The sequence below is a fragment of the Peromyscus leucopus genome, chromosome 4, assembly GCF_004664715.2.
Source record: "Peromyscus leucopus breed LL Stock chromosome 4, UCI_PerLeu_2.1, whole genome shotgun sequence".
Classification (NCBI taxonomy): domain Eukaryota; kingdom Metazoa; phylum Chordata; class Mammalia; order Rodentia; family Cricetidae; genus Peromyscus; species Peromyscus leucopus.
In genome coordinates, this window is record NC_051066.1 from 124,652,621 (window position 1) to 124,679,017 (window position 26,397).

Genomic DNA, 26,397 nt, shown 5'->3' on the forward strand with positions numbered 1-26,397 from the left:
CTTGTAAAAGGACTAAGAAGGTACAAATGAAGGACACTTTCCCAAGCTCCCCATCAACCAAGTCAAATCAGACTCAGCAGGGACTCAGAAGTACAAGTATCATTAGATCTAAGTCCAGGATTCCCAGTTAAACTTTAACTTTAGACTAATAAGTGACTTTCTAATTTTAGTATGTCCTATGAGATACTGAGGGCTTACATACTTGTAGTAAAGCCTCATTCATTGTGTATGTGAAATGTAGATCTGATCTAGTATCCAAATCCACTGGCAGCCTCTGTGGGCTGGGATGTTCCCTATTTGCTGCTGTCCTGGCACTCTGGGCTTCTACCACCCCTGGAAGGAGGCTGTGCTCATGAAGCATCTCTCTGAGGGAAGTCTTGAGGCTAAGTTGACTAAAAGTTGCCAAGGGGGATTCCGATTCATCTAGGACTACAGAGAGAGCAGGGAGGGGAGAAGGGTGGAGAGAAGAGAAAACTAGAGAGGAAGATGGGGTACTTAACAGAAGAATGGCTTCAGGGGCACAAATGGCTTCAGAATAGGTCACTCTAGGAAGCAAATGAAACATTCTCTGTGCTAGTGCCCATCTGAGCTAAGGTGCATATACCAGGCCACTCTAAATTACTCTACACTGTATATAGTTAGCAATAGCTTTCAAGTTGGGCATTTCTCTGAATGACTCCATTCTATAAAATCATCATTTGCTTCATTTTGCCCGCAAATATGAGGTTTGTGCAAATACACAACCACCCTCTGCCCAAAACAAACAAACAAACAAAACCCTAACACCCATGATCCCACCAGACTAAATCAGGAACAAATGAATACAATGTGTGTATCAAAAAATCACATCAGAAAAACAGGTCTGAAAACTTACCCAACACACCAGACAAACCAAAGATGCAATATCCTGGACCACATAAAAGGAGAAACAACCATTGGCCTGTCATGACAGTCAGACAACTAGATGCCTACATCCAGATTACTAAGTATCCACAGATCTTATCTGTGCGTTCTGTGGCCTTCACTGTGCTCTCCCAAAGGTGAGACTTGGGGAACATCTAAAGGATGAGCCTACTGGTTCTCAGAAGCAGTTTATTGTCTCAGCAACACTTGGAGCATCAACATTGGTGTCCCCATGATAACTCACATATTGCCCCCTGGGCCCAAGACACAAGACATGCATATATTGGTGTTTGCTACAAGTCCTCACTAAAATCAGTCTACTTTAGAAATGAGAAAACTGAAGCAGGAAGGATAAAAGCTGACCTGTTGTCACAGGAAGAAGATGGAGAAAGGCACAGGCCACCAACTGTGAGATCTGCCAGACCAGGCGACTTGTGACACAGCAGTAGTGACTGGAGTGCACACTGTGTACACACTTCAGTAATCACAGCAGAGTGGGAAGGAGAAAAAGATACCTTATTCTTTTCAGAAAGGAGAGAATGAATAGAGGCAGCAGGCCATGGGTTGGAAGGCAGCCAGACTTCATGGCAATTTCTGCCCCCTTAGTCTTACCCATAAGTCATAGACCCTTCCAACCAGAGCATCACTTTACTATCCTGTAATGTGGGGTGAATAGTCAAAGCTTGAGGGAGGAAGCAAAAAATGACATGTGTGTTTGTGCATGTGTACATATTCAGTTATATGTGCATATGCAGCTATGTGAATGGGAATGTAGATACAAATGCCCATGTGTTTGTGTTCATGCATGTGTCAATATTCATATCCAAATATATGTATACATCTTTATGTGCATGTGCTCATACATACTGTATCTAGCAGAACAGAGCAGCGCTTCAAGTCCCTCTAAGTATACATTCCTCCTTCTTACAGCAAGGACTCGGCTTGGATAACATTCTTCCGGAGCATATGTAGTGGGATAACATTTTGAAGGTGAGCTTTCTAGACCTCTCTTCTGGAGGCAGCATCCTCATCACCAAATCTTTCAGAGTAACATCCATCCTCCCCACCAGAAGTGATACAAGCCCTTGGACCTTGTGGAATTAAGGGAGCACTTACATCCTCAGCCTTTATTCTTTCATGAACTCGGCTCAAGTCCCTTAGAAATTCTATTGAAAAGGAGACTTTGAGTCAGAAGTCCCAGAGTGGTCCCTGAAAGTCTATGTTTCTTAAAGCATTCCCACCCCACCCCACATTGGTCAGACTGCTGGTCATGGACTTGACAAAGCACATTTTTCAAGTTGCCTGTTATAGTCTCACCTAGTCCATGGTAACTGAAACTGTAAACCCCAGTTCTGCAAAGGAAATGGCAGAGAATTGAGATCTTTAACTATTTAATTCATTAGGTGTTTGTTGGGGAAAAAATGTTCTCTGGGACAAGCATGGCTTTAGAACTAAGTCTTTTGAGCAACTCCTATGTTATATTATTTTATTTAGGGGGAAGTTATAAGAAACAATTGATCAAACAGTGCATTGAATAGCTGTCCCTTCCCAGAGTCTTCTACTGAATGTGTCCACAGATTTCTGAAATTTAGTTCAGCTGAGCTGTTTATTTTTTTTATTTAAAATATTTTAAAATTAACATACACAGTATTGGATTTTATTGTGGCATCTTCAAGATGTCTGTTTGTTGACTGTCCTCTCATTTTCCTATATCCCATGGCAGTATCCTGTCATAGTCCCCTTTCACCACTTATATGTCTGCTCTGTCCTGATGTCCTCCTTCCCTTACTCAGCACCTCCTTCCTGCTCCCCTCTTACTGTCTCCTTTCTGGCTTTATAGTCTATAATCACATTCATTTCTGCACACACATATAAACATTGTAAGCTAGGATCCAAATATAAGAGTCTTTCTGAGTCTGAGTTACCTAGCTTAATATAATACTTTCCAGATCTGCCCATTTTTCCTACAAATTTACTGTTTTATTTTTTACTGCTAACACCCCACTGTGTGTGTATACCACATTTTTCAAAGGAGTGATAAACACATCTCCAAAAGAAAAAATACTCAAAGAAATATGCATCAAAGAAGTCTACTAGTTACCAAAGGAGACCTGTTTTGCCAGCTGTCAAATTTCCCCAATAAGTTGATTTACAAGCCAAGCATGATGGGATAGAAACCCCAAGTCTCAATTCCATCTTCTGAGAACAAGGTTTAGGGTAATTTGTGAAAGAAGAAAATGGAGTGGAATGAGACTTGAAGAACAAGAGGAAGTGATGCATCAGGGGTCTTTGAATGCATGGTCAAGTGTCATGTCTCATAATGGGATGTGTTGAGGAGATAGAGGGTGTTATGTGTTCTCAGGGTGAAGTTGGAGCCCTCTGACATCAGGGATCATTCACCCACATCTGTAAGTTCCACATGAATGGGATGAAGTTTCAGTTACTTACAAGTTCCTAGGAAAAAACATGGGGAACTGTGACCATCCTGGCCTGGCAGGTGTTATGTACAGTATGTTGGAAGTCTGTTGACTAGCAGGCAACTTACAAAATTAATGAAAACAGAAAAACAAAACAAAAACAAGAATCCTAGAAATAAGCAAGGATAGGGATCGTCCCAAGTTTCCCCTTGGTTTCAAAGTGTGACAGTAGAGAGACTCCCATTGCCCTTTAAAACAGAACAGGCCATTGTAGCTGAGCAGCAATTTCCTCTGGCTCACTACCTATTGTTTGGAAGACAGGCCCTGGCGGAGATCTGCCCATCTGATGTCCTCGGCAGCCCTCTGGATTCGCCCAGAGACTCCCGACACTGCACAGTTTATATATTCAGACTCGCCTCATTGTATTTGGCTCTGTACAATCTGTACGTGTCACTTTAGCAGCCACATCCATAGAAGAGGAAGATCCTTAGAATAACAGCCATTATCTTAAGCACTTGGCATCTTCAAAGTATTGTCCAGGTCTACACACAGTAACAATACTGAAATGCTAAGAAAAGATAGCTATCTCCATGATGCAGTGGACACCCTTAACAAGACAGGAAGCAGAAAGGAAGGGAATTTGGTGCCTCTCCAGTATCCCCACAGCTTCACCCATGGCACAAAAGGAAAACACGGATGCTTTGAATGGTGTTGCTCTGTAAGAAACAGGCTAGTTCTAGTTGTGAAACAGACACTATGGATATACTGAAGTCCGTGAAAAACAGAATACCCAATAGTATGCAAGGGACAATAGCAGCCAGCAGGCTCCTGGAGAGTTGAGTACAATACATTAAATGCATTAAATCATCTCCCTTCCTCCATCTGAGAACAGTTGGCCCTTTGTAGTCACAGATTTGGAATCCTCAGGTTTCCATCTACATCCTCAGATGGAAAATATTTAGGAAAAATACCTCCATAGGGAACATGAACAGACTTTGACCTTTTCCTTATCAAGTTTCCCTAAATAAAATAATATTACAACTATTTATAGTGTTGTAAGCAATCTGGAGTTTTGTTTTTGTTTTTGTTTTAAGATACTCTCATTTCACTACATAACAGGCTGTTTTTCAAACTTGAGATTCCCCAAGTGCTGGAATTGCAGGAGTGTACCACAATGCCTGGCTCCTCGGTGTGTGCAGGGGGATGAGGGTAGGATGTCATATGGAAACACTGCATGAGCTTTTATGGGAGTGTCCGTGGGTGTCAAATACAGGTCAGATCTTGGAATCGGTCACCTATGGATTCTAGGGGAAAGATATATATTGCTCTAGGACAGTTTGGATGATTCTTGTGTGTTTCTGTTTCTATCTAACAGTAACAAAACAGAGCATCTTTCCACCAGTAGAAAGAAGAGACAATGACAGAAGTCTAGAATCCCTGATTTCTGTAACTACAGTGGCCATTGTAGATATGAAATGAGGACAGTGTGGGACAGTGTAAGGGAATCTCAACCTTTCTACATATGTAGGATGAATCAATCTGATTTTCATTAAGGCATCTCTGATATCAAGGACAGATCTTGTTTACCATAAAGTATTTCAGAGAAACAGGCTTTAAAGAAAAAAAAGACAATGTCACTCCCAGTTTCATTGCTAGGAAGCAATATCCATAGCTTGAATATTCATTCCACAAATCTAGGCATGATTCTGAGTGAGCTTCCATAGGAAGAAAAAGATGTACCAGAACCCTGAGACTCCACATGTCCTTCTCCTAGGTAATCAATTGTTAATATTTGTTCCATCATCATCGCTCTCACTCCCCTTTCTGTTTAAGCTATTTGAAAGTAAGCTGCAGATGTTCTGGCTCATTTACTCTAAATATTTCAGTTGGTTTTTCTTAAGAGCACAAGCATTCTCTTACATAACCAGAGTACAATAATCAAAGTCAGAAAAGTTCACATTAAACAATAACACTATCAAATCCACAGGCTATGTTTAACTGCTTTCAGTTGCCCTAAGGATAACTTCATAGGTCTTACTTCATCTAGTGTCCAACCCAGGACCACATGCTATTCATTTGTCAGCTCTTGTTTGTCTGGGCTAAAACAGCACCATGATTCTTCCGTGTGTTTCTTGATGTTGATGGTTTGGGTTGTCTGTTCATGTGTTTGTTTTACAATAGGATCTTGCTCTGCAGCCCATGCTGGCCTCAAAGTCACAATCCTCCTGCCTCAGCCTCCCTAGTGATGGGATTACAAGCAGTGTGCTACCATGCATGGCTTGATTTTGATGTCTTTAGTGAGTATTGCTTACTAATTTTGTAGGGCACCTATAGTTTAAATTTCCCTGATGCTTCTTAAATAATTGAGTTGGTTGTGCATTTAACCAGCAATGGCACAAACATGAACTGTGTTCCTACCCAGACATCATCATGGATGTCACGGCACGTCTGTTGGTTTGCCCCAATTGACAATTTGAACTGTCACCACTGGGTTTAAAGTGTTCATTAGATATCTAAACTGGAGAGTTATCAGTCCCCTCCCTCCTTGTTTGAGACAGGGTCTCAGGTAACCCAGAATGGTCTCAAACTCACTATGCAGAAGAGGATGGTTCTGAACCTCCAGTCCTCCTGCCTCTGCCTCCTACATTCCAGAATTAGTGTCACCACTTTCAGTTTATGTGGCAATGGGAGCCCAACCCAGGTCTTCATGTGCTACACAAGTGCTCTGCCAGCTGAGCTACATCTACAGTTCCATTTTTCCCTTTTAGGCAGCTTTTTTCCAAAGCAAAATATCTCAATAATCTTATCATATATTAACCAACAGTATTACTACGAAGCATCTTTGTTCCATAAAGACTGTTTTATTTGAGTGATTCAAACATGTTACAGATAGACACCAAAGACATAGATCGTAAGGTTTGCTCTGGGGCCTCCAGTGATGAGAGGAAGGGAGACAGGAGATTCAAATGTTCCATCTAACAGGCATCAGTAAAGTCTGGTAGATCCTCACTAGTCACCCCTTCCCTATCAGTGTAGAAGCACTGATTCTCAAACTTGAGTACCATTAGAACCCTTTGCAGGACTTATTGCAGCCCAGATGACAGGACTCCCATGGGCTTGAGACTGTGGAAGACTGGGCCAAGAATCTATGTTCCTATGACCACAGTGATGCTAGTGTGGCTGGTCTAGGATTCCTACTTTAAAAATCAGTGGTCTGGAGGTAAAGAGATGGTTCTGTGATTAAGAACATTTGTTGCTTTTGAAGAGGGCCGGGGTTTGGTTCCCAGCATCCACATGGTAGTTCACAACCATCCAATCCCTTGGGATCCAACACTCTCTTCTGATCTCTCTGAGCACCAGGCATGCACATGGTATACAAACATATATACAGGTGAAACGCTTATACACATAAAATAAATCTATTTTTTTTAAAGAAAACCAATGGTCTGGTATTCTGCAGAATTATACCAGCTAGAGTTATCTGGGAAGAAGAGCGTCAATTGAGAAAATACCCCAGTCACATTGTCCTGTAGGCAAGCCTGTAGGACATTCTCTTGGCTAATGATTGATGTGGGAGGACCAAGCCCACTACGAGCAGTGCCACCCCTGGCTAGATGGTTCTGAGAGGTATAAGAAAGGCAGGTGAATATGAGCATGGAGAACAAGCCAGTAAGCAGTGTTCTTCCATGGCCTCTGCTTCGCTTCCTGCCTTGGATTCCTGCTCTGACTTCCCTCAGTGATGGGCTATATAGTCTGGAAGATAAAATTAACACTTTCCTCCTCAAGTTGCTTTTGGTCATGCTGTTTTATTATAGCAATAGAAACTCTCCCTAAGACAGTCATCTCCAAAGTTTTGTGTAGAAATCACATGACTGTGATGATAGTAACAGGTACGTCCTTTAAAGAGGTAATTCTGTGATGAATGTTCTGGGGTCTTTCCCTCCTGCCTTCTATCAAGGAAGGGAGCTCCTCTGCTATGCAGGATAGCATAGTAAAGCCCCATTTTGAAAACTGTGAGTACTTGCTTGAAACCACACACCTGCTGACACCATGACTTTCCACTTGCCCTACTAGGAGAAAATAAATTTCTATTATTCATAAAATTTTCCATAACAATGCAACTCCTAGAGAAAGAAATTGCTTTAGTCAATTTTGTGAGAGGCCCTTGATCACCATCTCAAAGTCTGTTGAACCTTCAGCAACTCACTTTCATCTATCCTTCACTGTCTTTCAAAAATTACCTCATTCAAACCACAGAGCTCAAATTTATTTTAACTTTTGAGACAGGGTCTTGATATATAGCTCAAACTGGCTTCAAATTCAGTATGTAACTCAGGCTGGCCTTGAACTTGCAATACTTCTCCTTCGCCCTCCCCAGAGCAGTGATTACAGGTGAGCCCCATCATCTATGGCTGTAAAGCTCAGAAGATTTGTTTATTTGTTTGTTTGATTTGGTTTTTTAGTTGTGATACTAAGAACATGGACAGTTCCTTAGCAGCTCACCTCAAAAACTTGTGTTAGCTTTTCATCACTATAACAAAATATATGAGACAATCAACTTGTGAGGAGAAAAGTTTCATTGTGGTTCACAGTTTGTGAAGTTCTCGTCCATAATGAGTTGCTTTCTTTGCTTTGGGTAGATGGGAAGCAGGGCATCAGGAAGACAGAGCAAAATGGCTTCCTTCATGGCCAAGGAATTAAAAAGAAGGAGAAGGGACCACACCCATGGTGCCCACAGAATGCATTTTAATTATCTAAAGACCTCCTTCTAGCCCCACTTTTAAATGCTTTGCTGCTGTGGAATAATTCATTTGTACACTGTGAAGATGTGTTGCTTTCATTGGTTAATAAAGAGCTGATTGGCCGAAGGCTAGGCAGGATTTTCAGGGTAGAGAAAGGAAGAGTTGGAGGAGACACCATGAGACATAGGGTGACCAGGATGGGAAGTACGCACAATGGGGTAAATGAGTCTTAGGGAAGCACATAGATTAATAGAAATGGATTAATTTAAGTGATAAAAGCTAGCTAAAAACAAGCCTAAGCTATCAGTCAAACATTTATAATTAATAATAAGTCTCTGTGTGGTAATTTGGGGGGCAGCTGACGGGACAGAAAAGTCCACCGACACCTTGCCACCTCCTGGAAGCACAGGAAAGGAAGACTTTAACAATGTCAACAGCCCTTTGGACACACTCAAGATCTTAACTGCAGCACATCCCTTCCAGCTAATAAACACTGTAATTTTTAGAAGATATGAAAACTCCCGAGCTCTGTCTTACCTGTGGGTCTTCTAGAAGCCAGGCCGATGATGCAAGTAGATAATGTACTTTGAGCACATCCCCTATCCTTCACTACCCCCACCCCTTTCTTACAATTGGTTTTAAAAATAAGATCCTGTTTCTTATTTCCCAGACAAGTTCCTCAAGTCTGGTTTGTGCTGGAATCATCTGGGAAATGTGTTGAAAGTCCGGATCTCAGGCCACAGCTCGACATTTTACCCCAGAGATCAGCAGCAGGCTCTGCATTTCACCAAGTCCCCTAGCTGTTTCTGAGAAATGTTGCTGTAATCCTTTACAGTTCCTACATTGATTGCTCCATTCTAGGGCCTCTGAAAGATAAGCTTCAAGTCAGCCACTCAGCAAATATTTGTCTTTACCATGTGTTTTGTTATTAAAACAAGGGTTGGAACCTGCTGGTGCAATGGCTGTGAGTACTCTGAAAACATCTCCCAGAGCTGCTCCAGATGCTGCCTTTGAAGGTGCTCATGCCTCGTCCTCAGCCTAGCTTCTAGGCCCACAGAGAAGACAGAGCTCATAGAAACTTTGAGCACACTCTCCTGCTCCAAACAGGGTTGTAGGCAGGCTGTAGTTTCTGTTGTTGAGATCATCTTGCTATGTCATCCAAGACTGAGCCTCAAGCTCGCAATATTCCTGCCTCAGCCACTGAAGCACTAGGATCACAGATGTGCACTACCATGTCTGGCTTCTGTGGACATTTTCTCAGGCATATGTAACTATCTGTACAATGTTAATGGGCAAAGAGTCTCCAGCCCAGGCTCTTAGCCAGAACCTGGTTTATGCCAGAGTAAAAAGGATATGATCTCCTGTGAGGATTCCCCAGGGACAGGAAGAAACAGGAGTGGAAATTAAAGGGTCAATGTGAACTCATCTTCGCTATTGTTCCATTGCCCTAAAGAGACATCGTAACCAAGACAACTTATAAACAAAAGCATTTAATTGGAGGCTTGCTTACTCAGAGGGTGAGTCCATGATCATCGTGGTGAGGAGCAAAGCAGCAGGTGGGCAGCCATGGAGCTAGAGCTGCGAACTTACATTCTGATCCATAGACAGAAAGAGATTGAGTTTGGGCCTGGCATGGGCTTTTCAAACCTCAAATCCCACCCCAGTGACACACCTCCTCTGACAAGGCCATACCTCCTAATCCTTCCTAAACAGTTCACCCAGTGAGAACCAAACATTCAAATATATGAGCCTATGGGGAACATTCTCATTCAAACAACCAGAGCTTAAGTGTTTGAACGGTCACTTACCCACATGGTATCATCTGTCTACTCCATTTTGATTCCCAGAGAGAAGTCTGAGATTTGCAGTCTTCCTGGGCTCCGCGTTGAAGGGGATCCCTCTTCCCTGTTTGCCATATCACTGGCCCAAGCTTTTGTCTCATTGTTATTGTGAGGGGAAGAGTTCATTCTTTGACTGTCTCTGCAGTGTGTTGCAAGGTCTTAAGAAAAGGAACCAGGCACTAGTCAGCTTTCTAGTACCATAATGAAATACTTGAGTTGGTCGACTTTATGAAGGAAAGAAGTTTATTAAGCCCACGCTTTTGGAAGGGCTGGAAGTCCCATGTATTTGTCCTCTGATAAAGGTGGCTGATGGCAATGGTGGAAAGCTCATGTCTGAGAAAGCAGTCACATTTTGAGCCAAGAAACAGAGAAGAGGGAGGGAAGAGAAATGTATTTCTCCACCCTTTCCAAGGGCATGGCCCTAAAGACCAAAGAGGAGGTCCCACCTCCTGCAGGTCCACAGCACCTCCCAAGAGCCCTACTCTAGGGTCCAAGTTTTTTTCATAGAGACCACGGGGGACATTCTTGTTCAAATCGTAGCATCAGATTTTTTTTTTATCCTTTATCTCTCAAATAAGTTTAGTCTAACATCTGCAGATTATTATAAAAATGCTGACAAATAAACAAATGCACACATGAGTAGATAAACTAATAGCCAAGGACTCCAACCTGCAGAGGTGGTGAGAATGCAGGCAGAAGGTTACTGACTGGGGATCAAGGTGATGAGAGCAGATACCACGTGGCAGAGGGACAAAAGCTACTGTCCAGGGATGGAGCAGAAGACAAAGCTGGAAGTCAGTTCACTGCATATTTAAAAAAGGAAGACTGGGACTCAGTATAGCACTTGAAAACACTTGAAGATAACTAGCCCTAGAGCCAAGGAAGGGGTTTGAGATTCATAACTCTGCTATAGGAAGCAAAACAGGAAGCCAGGGGAGTCAAAATAATTACAAGGGCGAAAGCACGGCCCCACTCCATAACCTCAAATGTCCCCATCAAATGCTGGTTTCTGACCATGTGTCCATAGCTGTCCATCTGTGCTGTCTGTGTTGTTGGGTTTTATCTTTCTGGGTTTTTGTTGTGCTTTGAGACAGGGTCTCCTGTAACCCAGGCTTGGCTTGAATTCTCCATGCATTTGAGGATGGTCTTAAGTTTCTGGTCCTGCTGCCTCTACCTCCCAAATGCTGGAATTACAGGTATGTGCCCCCACATCTGGGTATCCTCTATTTTGGTTTTGACCAAAGGACTCAGCCTCATGACTCTTCCATTCTATTATGAAAGAGCCGTTATACTTCAGGAAATCTGTAGAGCCTCAGACATGGTAAGAATTCAGTCAACCCCCAGGCATAAGCTCCTCTTACAGGTGACCATGAAAAAACAGGCTCCCAGGAAACAAGATGAAAAGGGAGGTCAGGAGGAAGAGCCAGCTTGACACTTCCAATGCCTCCACTCACATGAGGCTAAGCCAGGCCTCTGCCAGAATCTCACCCCGACCCCTGTCAGGCAGCTTCAGGTCTCCTAAGGCCCTGTTGAGAAAGAATTGTCCTGATAGAATATCACAACAGCAAGGTCTACCAAGAATGCTCTTTCATGTGGTTTGTTTGCCTGCCTGCCTGCCTGCCTGCCTTCTTTTCTCCCTATATTTCTTTCTTTCTAAGCTGCTGGCTTAGTTTGGCAATTTCTTTTTTGTTTTTCTGAATTTATACGAACAGCACACATTTCTCTTACAAGGTAACCGCCGCCGCTGGCATCTTGCAAAGAACATAGAGCCAGTGAGTCATTAGCAAGGAAAGGGCTGTCAGCACCGAGGTCCAATCCCTTTAAAAATATTCAGAATATGCACCATGTATAGTTTTAAATGGTTTTACGGATGAAACTGTTTTCTGCTCAAACTATTTGAATTATATTGGCTTGCATTTATTTTTTATTACTTATTTACTTACCATTACTTTGTTTTGTTTTTTTGTTTTTTGTTTGTTTGTTTGTTTTTGGTTCTTGAGACAACCTTGGATGTTGCCTCAGCCCTCCCAGTGCTGGAATTGCATGCATATGCCCCCTGGCCTTTCAAATCAATACTGGTTGAATGACTGACTCTTCTCTCCCCTGTCTCCCTGTCCTCATCATGCAAGTCTCTGCATTTCCATATAGCTGCACAGGGTGGGCAGACTGTGACAAATGGATTTGCCACTTGGCCAAAACATACTGAACCAGGTCTGGTCTGCACCCAGCCTGAGTAGAGCAGATTCACTTGTTTGCTCATCAGAACTTGGGCCTCTGAGGATACTTTGCTTAAGTCATGATGACCACTGAGAGGCAATACTTGGGGGTCAAGGTAGCTTGGGTTAAGTTAAAATACAGTGAGAGGTTGTGCTGAGATGCAAACACGGAGGACACAGGGAGAATGGTGGATGTCTTAGGGTTTCTATTGATGTGATAAAGCACTGTTACCTACTAGGGGAGGGAGGAGTTTATTTCATCTTACAGCGTGTAGTCCACCATCCAAGAAAGCTGGAGCAAGAATCCAAAGGTAGGAATTGATGCATAGACTATGCAGGAGTGAAGCTTATTCCCTTATTTTCTCATGGTTTGTTCGGTTTGCTTTCTTGTACAATTTAGGACCAGTTGTACCAGGTGTCTACCCAGGGCAGGCACCACCGACAATAAGCATCAACCATCAATCAAGAAAGTGCCCCATAGGCTTGCCTACAGGCCAATCTGGTGGAAGTATTTTCTCAATCACAGTTTTCTCTTCCCAAATGACTCTGTCTTGGGTCAAATTAACAATACATATGACGTTGCAGTGGAGGTGAGCAGGACAGTCTGAATGGGAGCCCTCCCCACTTCAGGAGATGGAAATGAGAACCATGGAGGCTTCTATTATTTGACAATGGGGATGGAGCTTCCCTCCATGCCAAGGGGCTGGAACAAGATGCTCAGAAGTTTCTACCATTTGACAGGGGAAGTGGGGCTCCCCTCCACCCCAGGGAGCTAGGACATGCTGTACAGAATCCCCTTCTATTTTACGGTGGAAGTGGAGGTTTTTTTCCACCCCAGGATACCCTAAGAGACAATGATCTGAAGCTAATGCACCCCTTGAAGCTGATCCAGCAGCAACCTTTGCACTGAACTATCTTTTGAGAGATAGCTGTATAACAAGGACTCTGAGAAGCAGAGATAAGATCTCTGGGGCCAAAAGGGTAATTTGCTTTTTGAGAAGGATAATGAAGATAACATCCATTGTCTAGGGCAAAGGTTGGGCAGGCTTGCTATCTGCCCCTTAGAAAATAAAGATTTCTCAAATTTAGAGACAATGTTAATGCATAGCAGTCCTCCAGAGCCCTTTATGAGCTGTAGGGGTGGGGGCAAGGGTGAGGGGAGAAGGAAACAGGAGATGTTAAGGAGGTCAGCTCTGCCCTGAGTAATATAGCCCTGTTCTCATCCAGCTTCGCCCAGAGGCTATGAAATTGTGGTGACCCAAGCAGTTAGCTTCCTAGGAGGGCAAGCAGTCAGCCTTTCACAGTTGCTGAAAGAAGTAAGAAATAGACTAGTGATTGAACTGTTAAATGGGACAGACAGAATGGCAGGGTTGGGTACTACAAAGTGAAACTTCCTTTTTCAAGCTCCTCCAGCTCCCAGGCAGAACTTCAGGAACTTTACTGAATCTATTTTTAAACATGATCATTGCATCCTGAACACTGGAAAGGCACAGTGTTCCAGGGACTGCCTCCGACATCATCTGATTGTGAGAGAATCTTAATTTCAAAACTCACAGATTGCTTAAATCACTCTTCACACATCCCTGTAATTTTCTTCCTGCGGTTGTGGGAGGATGATGGGAAAGTGTACCTCCCAAAACACAGACACACACAGACACACACACACACACACACACACACACACACACACACACACACATTGCCTGTGAAGGTATCAAAGCACAACTTCCTTCTGAATCCACAGCTTGGGCTGGCAATGGTGAGTCTGAGATGATGTAGGTTCTGAATTCTGTGTTTTTTATTTTGTGTGTGCTGTGTGACTCGACTCTTTTAAATAGGGCAGACCACAAAATGTGACAGAAGTGTCTTCCATCCTTATTATCATATTGCCTAATTTGACAAGATAAGCACTCTGATGTTCTTGGGATGAAAAAAAAAAATAGAACTTTAAGAGGTCAGTGATAGGCCAGAATGCTTTAGACTTCATGCAACCAACAACCCAACTAGATACAGTGAAGTGAAAATGGCCACCATTTTCTACAAAGAGAAGTCAATGGCAGCAGCTAAGTTAGCTATTTATCAGGTTTCACTGTTATCAAGCACTCTCTTTCCTTTCTAGCCCTCTGTCCTCAGGACACTGGCCATCTCAGTTGTCACAGTCACAGACAACTGCAGCAACTCCAAGCATCATAGCTCCATGAGACAAAGGCCAAACCTTTCCTGGCAGTTGCCCCTACAAATCGCCCCACTTGCCTCCTTAGTCAGAGTTGAACCCCTGCCCACCCTGCAAACAATCCAGAGTCCCAGGAAGGAAGCCAATTTAAGAATATGCACATGTAAATTACCAAGTTTAAAAAGTCAAAGATCTTCCTGAAAGGAAAAGGATGCAATGGGCTTGGGAAGGTATAAGCAGTGGGATTCGGGGTCTAGTATCTTTTAGGTTTTAGTAGTAATAACTGTACAGAGAAGTGGATTTCACTGTACCATTTTCATACTGGTTCATAATGTGATCATATCACTCCTTCATTGTCTGCTTTTGCCCCTCCCTCAACAAACTGGTCCCTTTCTTCTTCCTAAACAGTCCCTCTACTGTTTTCATATCTTTCTTTTAAAATCCAGATTCCACATAAAACAAAAAAACACATCCTATTTGTTTTTCTGAGCCTGGTTTATTCACTTAACACAGTAATCATTGACTCCATTATTTTCTTGCAATTGACAGTTTCCTTCTTCATGACTAGGTAAGACTCCAAAATACATATGGACCGTGTTTTCTTTGTCCTCTCAATTACTGATAAGTATTTAGGCTTATGTTATAAAGAGTACTGTAAACAGTAAAAGCTCTACCCTTAACCTGAAGGTCCCCACTGCCCTCAAGAGGGGTGTGTTGCATTGTGTACCTGCCTGGCACCTTAGCCCCAAGTGTATGTGACTGACTGAGCAAGTGAAATGCAGCCAAAATGCTGAGGAGCTCAATTTAAAATGTTTTCCAACTTTTACTTAAATGTGAAGTGCTGTCTGGGACTCTTAGCTGCCATATTGACATGGATCACTGATTTAATCAACATTGCTTGCTGTAAGAGTAAAAATATGCTATAGGTCTAGAATGAGAAATACAGTGTGGTGATGTTGTATTCCCCAATATATTGTGCACCTTAATAAACTTACCTAGGGTCAGAGAACAGAACAGCCACTAGATAGATTAGAGGCCAGAAAATGGTGGCACACCACCTTTAATCCTAGCATTCTGGAGGCACAGATCCATCCAGATCTCTGTGAGTTCAAAACCACACTGGAAACAGCCAGGCATGGTGACACGCGTTTTTAATCCCAGGAAGTGATGGCAGGAAGCAGAAAGATATAGAAGGCATGAAAACCAGGAACTAAGGTCAGTTAAGCTTTTAGGCTTTTAGCAGCAGTTCAGCTGAGATCCATTCAGATGAGGACACAGAGGCTTCCAGTTTGAGGAAACAAGGTCAGCTGAGGAATTGGCGAAGTGAGGTTAGCTGTGGCTGGTTCTGATTCTGTGATCTCCCAGCATTCACCCCAGTACCTGGCTCCAGGTTTGTTTTTATTAATGAGATCTTTTAAGATTCGTGCTACAAATACAGTGCTCAATACTATTAGAGTTTCAATTTATAGTAGCTACATCATAAAAATTTAAAGAGATTCCAGAGAAATGGTTCAGTAGTTAAGTATGAGTATCACTCTTGCTTAGAACCCTGATTCATTTCCCAGCACCCACATTGGACAGTTCACAACTGACTGTAACCCCAACTCCAGGGAACTGCTACCCACTTCTGGCCTTCTTAGGTACCTAATGTGCCCATATCTACCTCCCCAACCCCCCCCCACACATAATTAAAAATAAAATGAACCTTCAAAATTTTAGAGAAACAGGTAAAATTCACTATATAATGTAGCTCATTTACTTCTATATCCAAAATATTATCATTTCAACATGTAACCAATATTTTTTAAGGACTGAGATATATTCAATGTTTTGGTTGTTGTTCAAAGCCAGGAATCCTATGTGTATCTGGCAGAGAACCTTGGTACCTCACATCCATACCTCAGTGCTTATAGCCTGTGTGGCCAATGCTGATCCAGAGGTTTCAAACGAGTTTGTGGAGATGTTCTTTCCAGTGCTCACCTCCAGGAGGTGACCCAGCCAGGGAAAGCAAAGCTTGAAAGGGTGGACTAGGACGTTTGGGTTTTATTTACTTGTTGGTTTGTTGTTGTTTCTCAGTCAATCTCACAATATGGCCCAGTCTGGCCTCCAGATTTTGCCAATCCTCCTATCTCGGTCTGCCAAGTGCTGGGATTTCAGTTATGTACCGATATACCCAGCTTAGCACTCTCAGATTTGAGGGTGGAATATGTGATATGAATGGGCTACCCGGGGCCAATCTTTGAGAGTCCTTGCTCTAATGGGTATGGTAGCCCCTATGTGTAATCTTAGAATTCAAGAGGCTCTGACAGAAGTGTTACAAGTTTGAGGGTAGCCTGGGCTACTTGGCAAGAAATTGTTCAAAAGAGCAAGAACAACAAGAGACCTCCAAGTTCAGCCCATACTTTCAGTAACGGTGTTCAGAACCGAAACCCCTGCTTCTGCCTGCCAATTATTCTGCTCTCTGCAAGAAGCTATGAGTCCAGGTTGCCAGCAGAGAGATGATCTATGGTGATATTTTATTTGTACTGAAATGTAATTTTAATTTTATGTTAATAAATAAAGTTGCCCTGGGGTCAGAGCTATTAGAGCCATAGCAAGAGCGTGATGGTTAGAAGAGCTAGGTAGATTTCTGTGTGTTCAGGGATACAGCCAGTATTGGAGACATATGCCTTTAAGACCTGGAGGGCGGTACTTACAGGCAGTGATGAGGCAGTCATGTGGTTGGGTTTAGAACCAATGAGAAGGCAGAACAGAAAGACTATTTAAACACAGACAAACAGGAAGTAGCTCTCTCTCGGGGAAGTTAGGAGCACTGCAGGAGGTAAGATTTTATCTCTGAGCTCTGACCTCTCGGCTTTCTCTCTTTTACATTGGCTCTGTGTTTTTTATTTTAAAAAGACGATTGGATACATCTACAATGATCTGAAAGGCCTCTGGTGTGGTGCCCACATGTCATATGAGGGGCCGCAAGCCTGGCTTCCAGGGATGGGTGGTGGACTCCACAGCACCCTGTAACAAGCCTCATGTCACAGATCTTTTTATTGCCTAAAATTTCAGAAAGAAACTAGTAAGTTGAGGTCTGCTATCTTTTATTTCAAGGATGGCTTTTTGTCAGATTTGGTGATATTTGCATGTACATAATGATAGAGGACCCAAATCTAAATGCAAAGCTCATTTGCTTCATATGTACCTCATACATATAGATTGAAAGGAATATTATGTAATTTTCAAATTTATTTTGCTCATGAAATAGTATCATTATGTGGAATTTCCTACTTCTATTATGTCCGTACTCAAAAGTTTCAGGTTTTAGAGCATTTCAGATGTCACATTTGGGGCTAGGGAGGCTTATTCTATGAAAGGAGGCTAAGAAAGGAGCTTAATGTGAGCACTGGGTCTGTGGAGGTACTTACTGTGTGAGTCTGCTCTCCAGGACCTCACTGCAGTTCTGGTGACATTAGAAGGTGCTTTCTCCACCAGTTGGTGGGTGTGCCTCTGAAGCACTTGAAGGCCCCAGGCACTTGGCGCTGGATAAAACCAGGCTCTTGACCTGAGCAGCAGCAGAGCCACTGACAGCAGAGCTGAGCAGATGAAAGCACTTTCAAACGTTTTACTCGGAGCAGCCTGAGACCCACTGTGCCTGTGGGCAGCCTTTTCTCCTCTTGAAACCCAACCCCCTCCTGCCCTAGTGGAGTAACAGACTGGCCAATCCCCCTTTCAGGTACTCAATCGATGTGGCGGAGGCTTTAACATGAACCATGTTTTTTCCAAAAACTGCTTAACTGGGATATTTGTCATAGTAACCAAAAGCTTAGTAACATGGTGTCTAGTGTGCTGAACTACCAAATACCAGTGAAACTAATGGTGATGAATTCATGGAGTTTCTCAGTGCCAGACACCTTTCTTATTATAATTGTTCTATTTTTATGTTGTTTCTGTTATGGTACAGGGCCTCAAGTACTCAGGTTGTTCTTGAAATCACTATGTAGTACAGATTGGCTTTGAACCCTTGATCCTCCTGTCTCTACCTTCCAAACGCTAGGATTACAGATATGTGCCACCACACCCACAATGTCAGACACTTCTAACAGTTTCAGTATGTCAACCTGTTTGGACCACACAGCAGTACATTGGAAAGAGGGCTAGAATGACTTCCATTTATGTAGGAGGGTGACATGGCTCAGATAAGTTGGATGACTTGCCCAAGATGATTCACTGGTGCACAGTGAAGCCAGGACTCAGAGTAATGTAATGTCATATGTGTTCTAGAAACACCTAGAATTTGAACAGGCTTCACCTCTCACCCAGCAACATCAGCAGAATCAAAATTTTAGTTTCAGAATTTGTTTCTGGACTTGAGGAACAAAGGCCATATCAGACCTCATATTCATTTCTTGTATCATTAGGGCCAAATTACTGCCATAAACAAGTTACACTGAGAAAGATATATATTTTAATTGATTTGAAGAATTTTAGTCCATAGTTCTTGTTCCATTGATTCTGTGTTGAGACAGAATGTCATGGCATCTGGTAAAGGCTACTCACTGCATGTCAGACAAGAAGCAAAGGGACAGGAAAAGACAGGGATCCAGTTATGGCCTTCAAAGACGCATACACCCACACCACTACCACCACTATCTGGGCTAGAGAGATAGCTCACTGGTTCAGAACATTAAATGCTCTTCTAGAGGACCTTTACTCTATTCTGAGCACCCACATAGCAGCTCACAACCATCTGTAACTCCAGTTCCCAGGGATCAAACACTCTCTTCTGGCTTTTGCAAGGCACCAGGTAAGCATGTTCTACAGACATATGTGCAACCAAATGCTTATAAACATAAAATAATGAAATTTTAACAATTAAAGATATGCCCCCAGGAACCTACTTCCTTGAGCCAGGCTCTGCCTTCCCAAGTTTCCACCCTCTGCAAAGTAGTGCCACCACCAAGGGGCCACAGCCTGTGGAAGACATTTCACATTCAAACCACAACAGAGTCATGTTTCCCAACTTCCTGTTTCGTATCCACAGGAGATCTAACCACCGCTACAGTGCTGGACTATGGGGCAGGGCCTCTTGGCATCAAGTAAACTTCACTTCAGTGGAGTAACTTTTAAAAGCCAACATGACCCCACCCGTCACTGAACCTCACTCCCGATCTGTGCTTCGAGCCTGAGGCATGGGGGTAAGGAGGTAGGAAGTGCCAGGAGAGAACCTTCGGAGAAGAATTGAAAAGGTTCCAAAAGTTCACTGGAGGACAACAGGAAAGACTCTTCCAGGAAGAGAGGGTGTTGAACATTCAATGGGCGAGAGGACAGCAGAGTAGGGGGGTCCAGAGAGGTGGGACAATCACCCAACATCCATGACTGGGGACCAGAAGTGATCTGCAGAAGGGTCATTTAAGAGTCTCCCTGGAGTCCAGAGTTGTAGGGAAAGCACAGTACTCTCCCCCCTAAACAATTGCCCCACTCTTTCTCTTTCTGAGGGCACAGGTCCCACAGGCCCCTCCCATGGAGACAATGATAGAAACAGGACCAAAGGAAAAAGCAGACACATTTCAGGGGTGATCGCAAAAGGGGTGGAGGACTGTGTGGCCACTTATCAGTTCATTTGGGTGAGCAAAGCCAGAGACAAGGTTGGAGACCAGCTCTTTGGTCGCTCAGTACTAATCATACATGTCCCCAGCCCAAGCCTAAATGGGGCACAATGACAGCCTCCCCACCAAGGACCACCTTCAGTGGTCCTGAAGCATTTGGCTCCATCTCCTGTACAACTGTCCCAGCCACATAGCATGGGATGTGGGAGCTCCCTTCTCCCCAGGCAGCTAGGGAGTCACTTTACATCCTGATCCATAGAGAGCAGATAAACCAAGTCATGTTTGCTAGGGCCAACTCTCCACTGATGCCCTGTATTAGCAGTTTAACTCAAGGGGAGGGCTGCCTGCTGACAGTCTAGCAGTGAGATTGCTCTAGAGAGGCAGGGGAAACCCAGACTGGGAAGCCATCTTTCCTGACCACCCTCCTCTCTAGGGACATTGTGGCTGGACACCTCCATGGATGACTGCAAGGAGGGAGTTCCCAGGCCTCTCCACCAGTGGACTTTACCTATTCTCTAAGCACCTGGGAGACAGAGGTTACTTTCTTTTTCCAAAAATAAATATATTTTATTATGTATTTATGGGATGCAGGTGCATGCATGCCACAGTGGGAAGTGAAGGTCAAATTTCTCTTCTTGTGGGTCCCAGGGATGGGAGTCAGATCTTCAGACTTGAGAACAAGTACTTTTATCCCTGAGCCATCTCATCTGCCCAAGGTTAGTTTTCTTTGGGGGTTATCTTTAGTTCTCCGACTACCTCTCCATTTCCTGAGGACGTCAATTCCACACAGATTCAACTTAAAGGTTCGGGGGGGCAGTATTGTAGCTTCCAGAGAGGGAGGGAGGAGGAGGGAGAGAGGGAGGAAAGGAGAGAGGGAGAGAGAGAGGGAGGGAGGGAGAGGAGAGGAGAGAGAGAGAGAGAGAGAGAGAGAGAGAGAGAGAGAGAGAGAGAGAGAGAGAGAGAGAGAGAGAGAGAGAGAGAGAGAGAGACCAGAGCCCCACCTCCGCCTCTGAGGGACCTGGAAATCACCAAGATGTCCATAGGGAGCTTCAGTTTGCTTCATCCCTGGAGTGAGTTAAAGGATGATATAGGACTTCTTGAAAATTGAAGGGGCGGGGGAGGGATATCAGGTGCTAGGATGATGGGTCTGCACGCTTGGAGTAGTCTGGGACGACTCAGGATACTTCAGTACCCAGAGAACTGCAGGTAGCTAACAGGTCGTGGAAAACCAAGGATCCCAAGGCAAGAGGATTTGAAGCTCCGAGGGAGGCGTGATCTGGGGGGAGGTTGGGGGGGGGGTCAAGTAGAGTTTCGGAGTTCAGGCGAAGCTGGCAGCATGGCAGGGGTGGTGTGGATAGAAAAAGCCTGTGAGAGCTCTGCTGGCAGAGCAGACTGCACCTGAGGCCCGGCTCGTGGAGGGAGGGGCGTGCGCCGGGCGAACGGAGCTCCCGCGGCCGGGGGACGCGCGGCAGCGCGGGGATTGGAGGGCGCTCGCGGGCCCCGTGCGCTACTTAGGCGGAGCGGTGGAGCGGAGCTTGTGCGCGCGACCCCAGCCCGCTGCTTGGTCCTTGGTGCAGAGCGCTCAGCTGCTCCACCGCGTTCCGCCGCCTGGGGTGGGCACCCCAAAGCATGAACATGCCCTCAACACTGCCCCCCGGGGTCGAAGACACCACCTGGACCCCCGGAACCAACGCCAGCAGCGCTCCGGAGGAGGAGGAGGATGCGGTGCGGTCCGACGGCACGGGGACAGCGGGCATGGTCACCATCCAATGCATATATGCGCTCGTGTGTCTGGTGGGCCTGGTGGGCAACGCCCTGGTCATCTTCGTGATACTACGCTATGCCAAGATGAAGACAGCCACCAACATCTACCTGCTCAACCTGGCGGTCGCCGATGAGCTCTTCATGCTGAGCGTGCCATTCGTGGCCTCGGCGGCCGCCCTGCACCACTGGCCCTTCGGGGCGGTGCTGTGTCGCGCAGTGCTTAGCGTGGATGGCCTTAACATGTTCACCAGTGTCTTCTGCCTCACCGTGCTCAGCGTGGACCGCTATGTGGCTGTAGTGCACCCTTTGCGCGCCGCCACCTACCGGCGGCCCAGCGTGGCCAAGCTAATCAACCTGGGAGTGTGGCTAGCATCCTTGTTGGTCACCCTGCCCATCGCAGTCTTCGCTGACACCAGGCCGGCTCGCGGGGGCGAGACCGTGGCTTGCAACCTGCACTGGCCTCACCCAGCCTGGTCTGCGGTCTTTGTGATCTATACTTTTTTGTTGGGCTTCCTACTCCCCGTTCTGGCCATTGGCTATGCTACCTGCTGATTGTGGGCAAGATGCGTGCCGTGGCCCTGAGGGCTGGCTGGCAGCAACGGAGGCGCTCAGAGAAGAAGATCACGAGGCTCGTGCTGATGGTGGTGACCGTCTTTGTGCTGTGCTGGATGCCCTTCTATGTGGTGCAGCTTCTGAATCTGTTTGTCACCAGCCTCGATGCCACAGTCAACCATGTGTCCCTCATCCTCAGCTATGCCAACAGCTGTGCCAACCCCATTCTCTATGGCTTCCTCTCTGACAACTTCCGGCGCTCTTTCCAGAGGGTTCTGTGCCTGCGCTGCTGTCTCCTGGAAACGACTGGAGGTGCTGAGGAAGAGCCCCTGGACTATTATGCCACCGCTCTCAAAAGCAGAGGGGGCGCAGGATGCATATGCCCCCCACTGCCCTGCCAGCAGGAGCCCATGCAAGCAGAACCTGGCTGCAAGCAAGTCCCTTTCACCAAGACTACTACTTTCTGAAAACCATTTTCACCCTCCCTCAGCTCATCTGCAAAAGGTCGCACCACCCTCTCAGCCCAGCAACTTCAAGAACAACTTCTGTTTTCAGGAAGCCAGCCCCTTTCAGCAGTCTGCGCTGTCCTTAGGAGCCTCGGAACTCCTGCTAGCCCCACTCCCAGGACGGGCTCCAAGGACACTTCCATGGGGGTAGGACTCCTCTGGGAATTGGGTTAGAGAACCAGCCATTCCTGAACCTCTGGCAGTTTTTCAAGGGGTGAGAAAGAGGAGGTGGTCAGAAAGTCATGTCTACCCTTGTGTGACTTGTGACAGTGACTGCTTGGAAGAGCCCCGGGGAGGTGAGGTAGGCAGAGCCCCTTCCCCCTGCAGGCCCTTTGCCTTATGGTGGTAGAATAGTGTACATGGTGAAACAGGAGAAGATAAGATACCTCCAAGTGCTTTCCCTGAGTCTGTTTGAGACTCTTGTTGCTAAGTGAGACGTCTATGCAACAGCTGAGTGGACTTGCTTTGTCACCCTACAAGTGTCTCCCAGTTGTCAAGAGGCCAGGAACAGACTTCCTGTGAATGCAAAAGGTTTATAGAAATATGATGTGGGGGTTGCTGCAAAGCATAAAACTTCTGGTCAGGAATTAAAAGGCAGAAAGGATAAAAATCTCATCTGCTGCATTTTTTTTTCCACCTCTTTCCCTGGCTACAGGAATAGGAAGCCTCATTAAAGCCCAAGTTATGCTATGAGGGGAGGGTGTCAGGAAAAGACTAGAGAACTAGGGTGGAGGGGAAACAGACTGTGTTTTGACACCAGATGCTGACTACAGTGAAAGGCCATCCCTGTGTGCCTGGTAAGTTAGCCGCAGCTCCAGTGATCTTTCCCCTGAGAAAGAGAGATTCACAGTCTGTGAGAGCTTTGCTTCTGCTAAAATAGTGGGGGAAGCCAAGCAGATGCTGCCTCTGAGTGAGGAGTGGCTGACCACAGCCCACATCTGTACAGCAAAAGAGCCTGCTGAGTTCTACCGACCCAGTGCTGATGGTACTAGAACAGTGAGTCAGAGGGGCAGGAGAAAGACAGGGTAGTCGCTGGGCAGTTTCCACAGCTGCCTGGCAGGGGCGTATGGTCTTTAAAAGAAAACACCTGGGTCCTGTCATCTTAGAAAACATCTCTCTCTGTGTTCTAGGGCAGTCAGCATGAGTTCTAACTGTTGGGAGGCTACTGGGAACCCAGACTGGCCCAAGAGGCAGGGTGGGGCCCAAGGACACGCCCCATCACCACGTGGGTTACAAGTGCATCTCTGAGAGCCTGGGAGAAGCAGGAGGTGACCTTTTCTGGGCTGCTTGCCCAGGGCCATGACTTGTGTGACAGTAGCAGTGCCTGGTATGTGGGAAATGGACAAGAGAGCTGAATTCTGGTCCCAGGCACAAATGTCTTATAACCCAAGCAGGGTACGCAGGTCAGGTATTCAGAATTCTTGCCTGGAAAAATCAGCAGGTCCTTGTACAGTGTGGGGACTCTTGTTGATTCAGTGTTTCTGTTGTTTTGTCGTTGTTGCTGTTTGTTCTGTTGCTGTTTGAGACAAGATCTCATGTAACACCAGCTAGCGTGAATTCACTACATAGTAGCTAAGGATGACTTTGAACTTCTGATCCTCCTACCTCTACCTCCTGAGTGTTGGGATTACAGTGTGCAACACTATGCCACTTTATATACAGTGTTAGGGATAGAATACAGAGCCTCATACTGGTTAGGCAGGCCCTCCACCAACTGAGGTACATCCCAGCCTCACTTACATGGTGACTCTTACAGGGCTAACCTTATACTTTTTTGCAGGATGGAGGGACGAGAAATTCCAACTTCTTCACTAACAATAGAAAAAGATAAAGGCCAATGTTAGTTGTCTGGATGTACAGCTGTAGGGGTCTTACCTTCTCCAAATGCAGCTAGCTAGATGCCTAAGAATGACAATTAATGTTGATCGTAGGTGTGTCAGAGGGTTAGGTAGGAATGTGTAGAAGTCATCAGGGTCTGCTTATCAGGTGAGCTTCACTTACCTCTGAGAGAAGTGCATTGCCAGGTCTCTTCCATATGCAAGGCCGTGGCTGTGGATTGGAAATATCTAAATAGAGCACTGACCCCTATGATTCCACTAGCATGAATCCACACATGTTCACACACACACCCATATCATTCCTAACTGGTCTTTACTTCCCACAGTCACCCTGGGCATCTGGAACAAGTCAGTCAGTCCCATGTCTGTGGCTCTTACATAAGTAACAGCAACTTCTTGCAAGTCGTTAAAATGAAATTGTTTCTTTCTCTGTCCCTGATGCCTGGCAGAGTGGACACCTGATAAGTATGCTTGAACTTCACTGCAAGGATCATGCAGTGAGAACTTTTGGCCTTTCAACGGTTGCAGTGTACGAAGGTGTTAGGCTTTTGCCTAGTTTGAGTGGGTCTGGAGTTCCTCTTTTCAGCCTTCTAATGACCCACACAGGTCCTAAGACATGCTTGTTTGCCTAGAAAAAGACTAATTCCATTTTTTAAATGCAATCTTTTAATGAGAATTTTTGGCGGTTGAGGGGCAGATACCTTCAAGCTGATAGGTTGATTGATATTCTCCAATGATAATGGGAAGCTTCAGCTCTAGCTAGCTTATGAGCAGGACTTTCAGCTCTCCAGCCTCAGTTTTCCACTCTTAACATATGTACAAAGAGAGGGTTTAAGTTCCAAGTTTTCTGTTTTGTCTGTGCTACCACAAAATCTGGACATGAATCCCAGCAAATTTGGACCCTGTAACACTTGCCTGATAGACTGTAAGTGGTGAATCACCCCTATTTCTCACTCTCTTATCCGAAGAACATGACAGTACAGTCTTAAGTTCTGTGAGCACAGATGTCAGAATTCTGAGTCTGTGTTTGTCTAACTCTACTGTGTTAGTCAGCACCACACCCTAAAACTCTGCTCTGTGGGTCCATGTGCAAGGAGATGTATTCAGTGACAGAGAGCGGAGGGTTTCTCTCAGTGATGCAAGCAGCCTCCAGACAACATGGTGAGTCTGCACAGCGTGGAACTAGCAAATGGTTGGCAAAGATGGGTATTAATCAAATAACCATATAAATGGAAGTATAATTCAATTCTAAGCTAAAATAAGAATCATGCCTTGGCTGGAGATACAGCTTAATGGTTGACTGTTTGCTTAGCATGTGCAAAGCTCTGGCTTTCATGCCCAGCAACACACACACACACACACACACACACACACACACACACACACTATTCAAAGAAAGAATTTGGCTCCCATGAGCTAATACAATAGAGTCAGCCCTGCTCTTATAGCAGGTATTCCGGGGACACTGAAGAGGAGGGACTAGGGTGGTATGGAGGCTTCTCTGTGTGTTATTATTCAAATTAGCCTTTCTTTAGTCATTTTGTGCAGGCAGTGATTTCTCTTCTTCTCTTTTGATGAAAGCATCATTTGCATAAGGTAGAATTCACCCTTTCCAGGTGTGCTGTTCTGTAACTGTTGATGTGCAGTCACAGTTCTGAAGTTGACACCCCAATCAAGAGAAACACGGTTTCCATCCTTCATGCTTTCTTTGTGATCTGTAACCCACAGAAGTGGACCACAGGGAAGACAAGAGGCATGTAAAATTACAATCAGGCTCTCCCTAAATCTTTGAGTGCTGCCCTCATTATACCAGCCCTGGGTTCCTTCAACTACCCGGAAGAACTCAGTCCA

The 26,397-nt window shown here is 45.1% G+C and overlaps 1 protein-coding gene across 1 annotated transcript; it reads left to right on the plus strand.

Annotated features, from left to right (window-relative positions):
* The first annotated feature begins 20,857 nt into the window (after positions 1-20,857).
* Positions 20,858-23,941, plus strand: Sstr4 (somatostatin receptor 4). The gene is given in 2 exon segments (XM_028881840.2): positions 20,858-22,185; positions 22,188-23,941. Coding segments are annotated over 2 exon segments (1,152 nt in total). The 5' UTR covers positions 20,858-21,515; the 3' UTR covers positions 22,670-23,941.
* Positions 23,942-26,397: the final 2,456 nt, after the last annotated feature.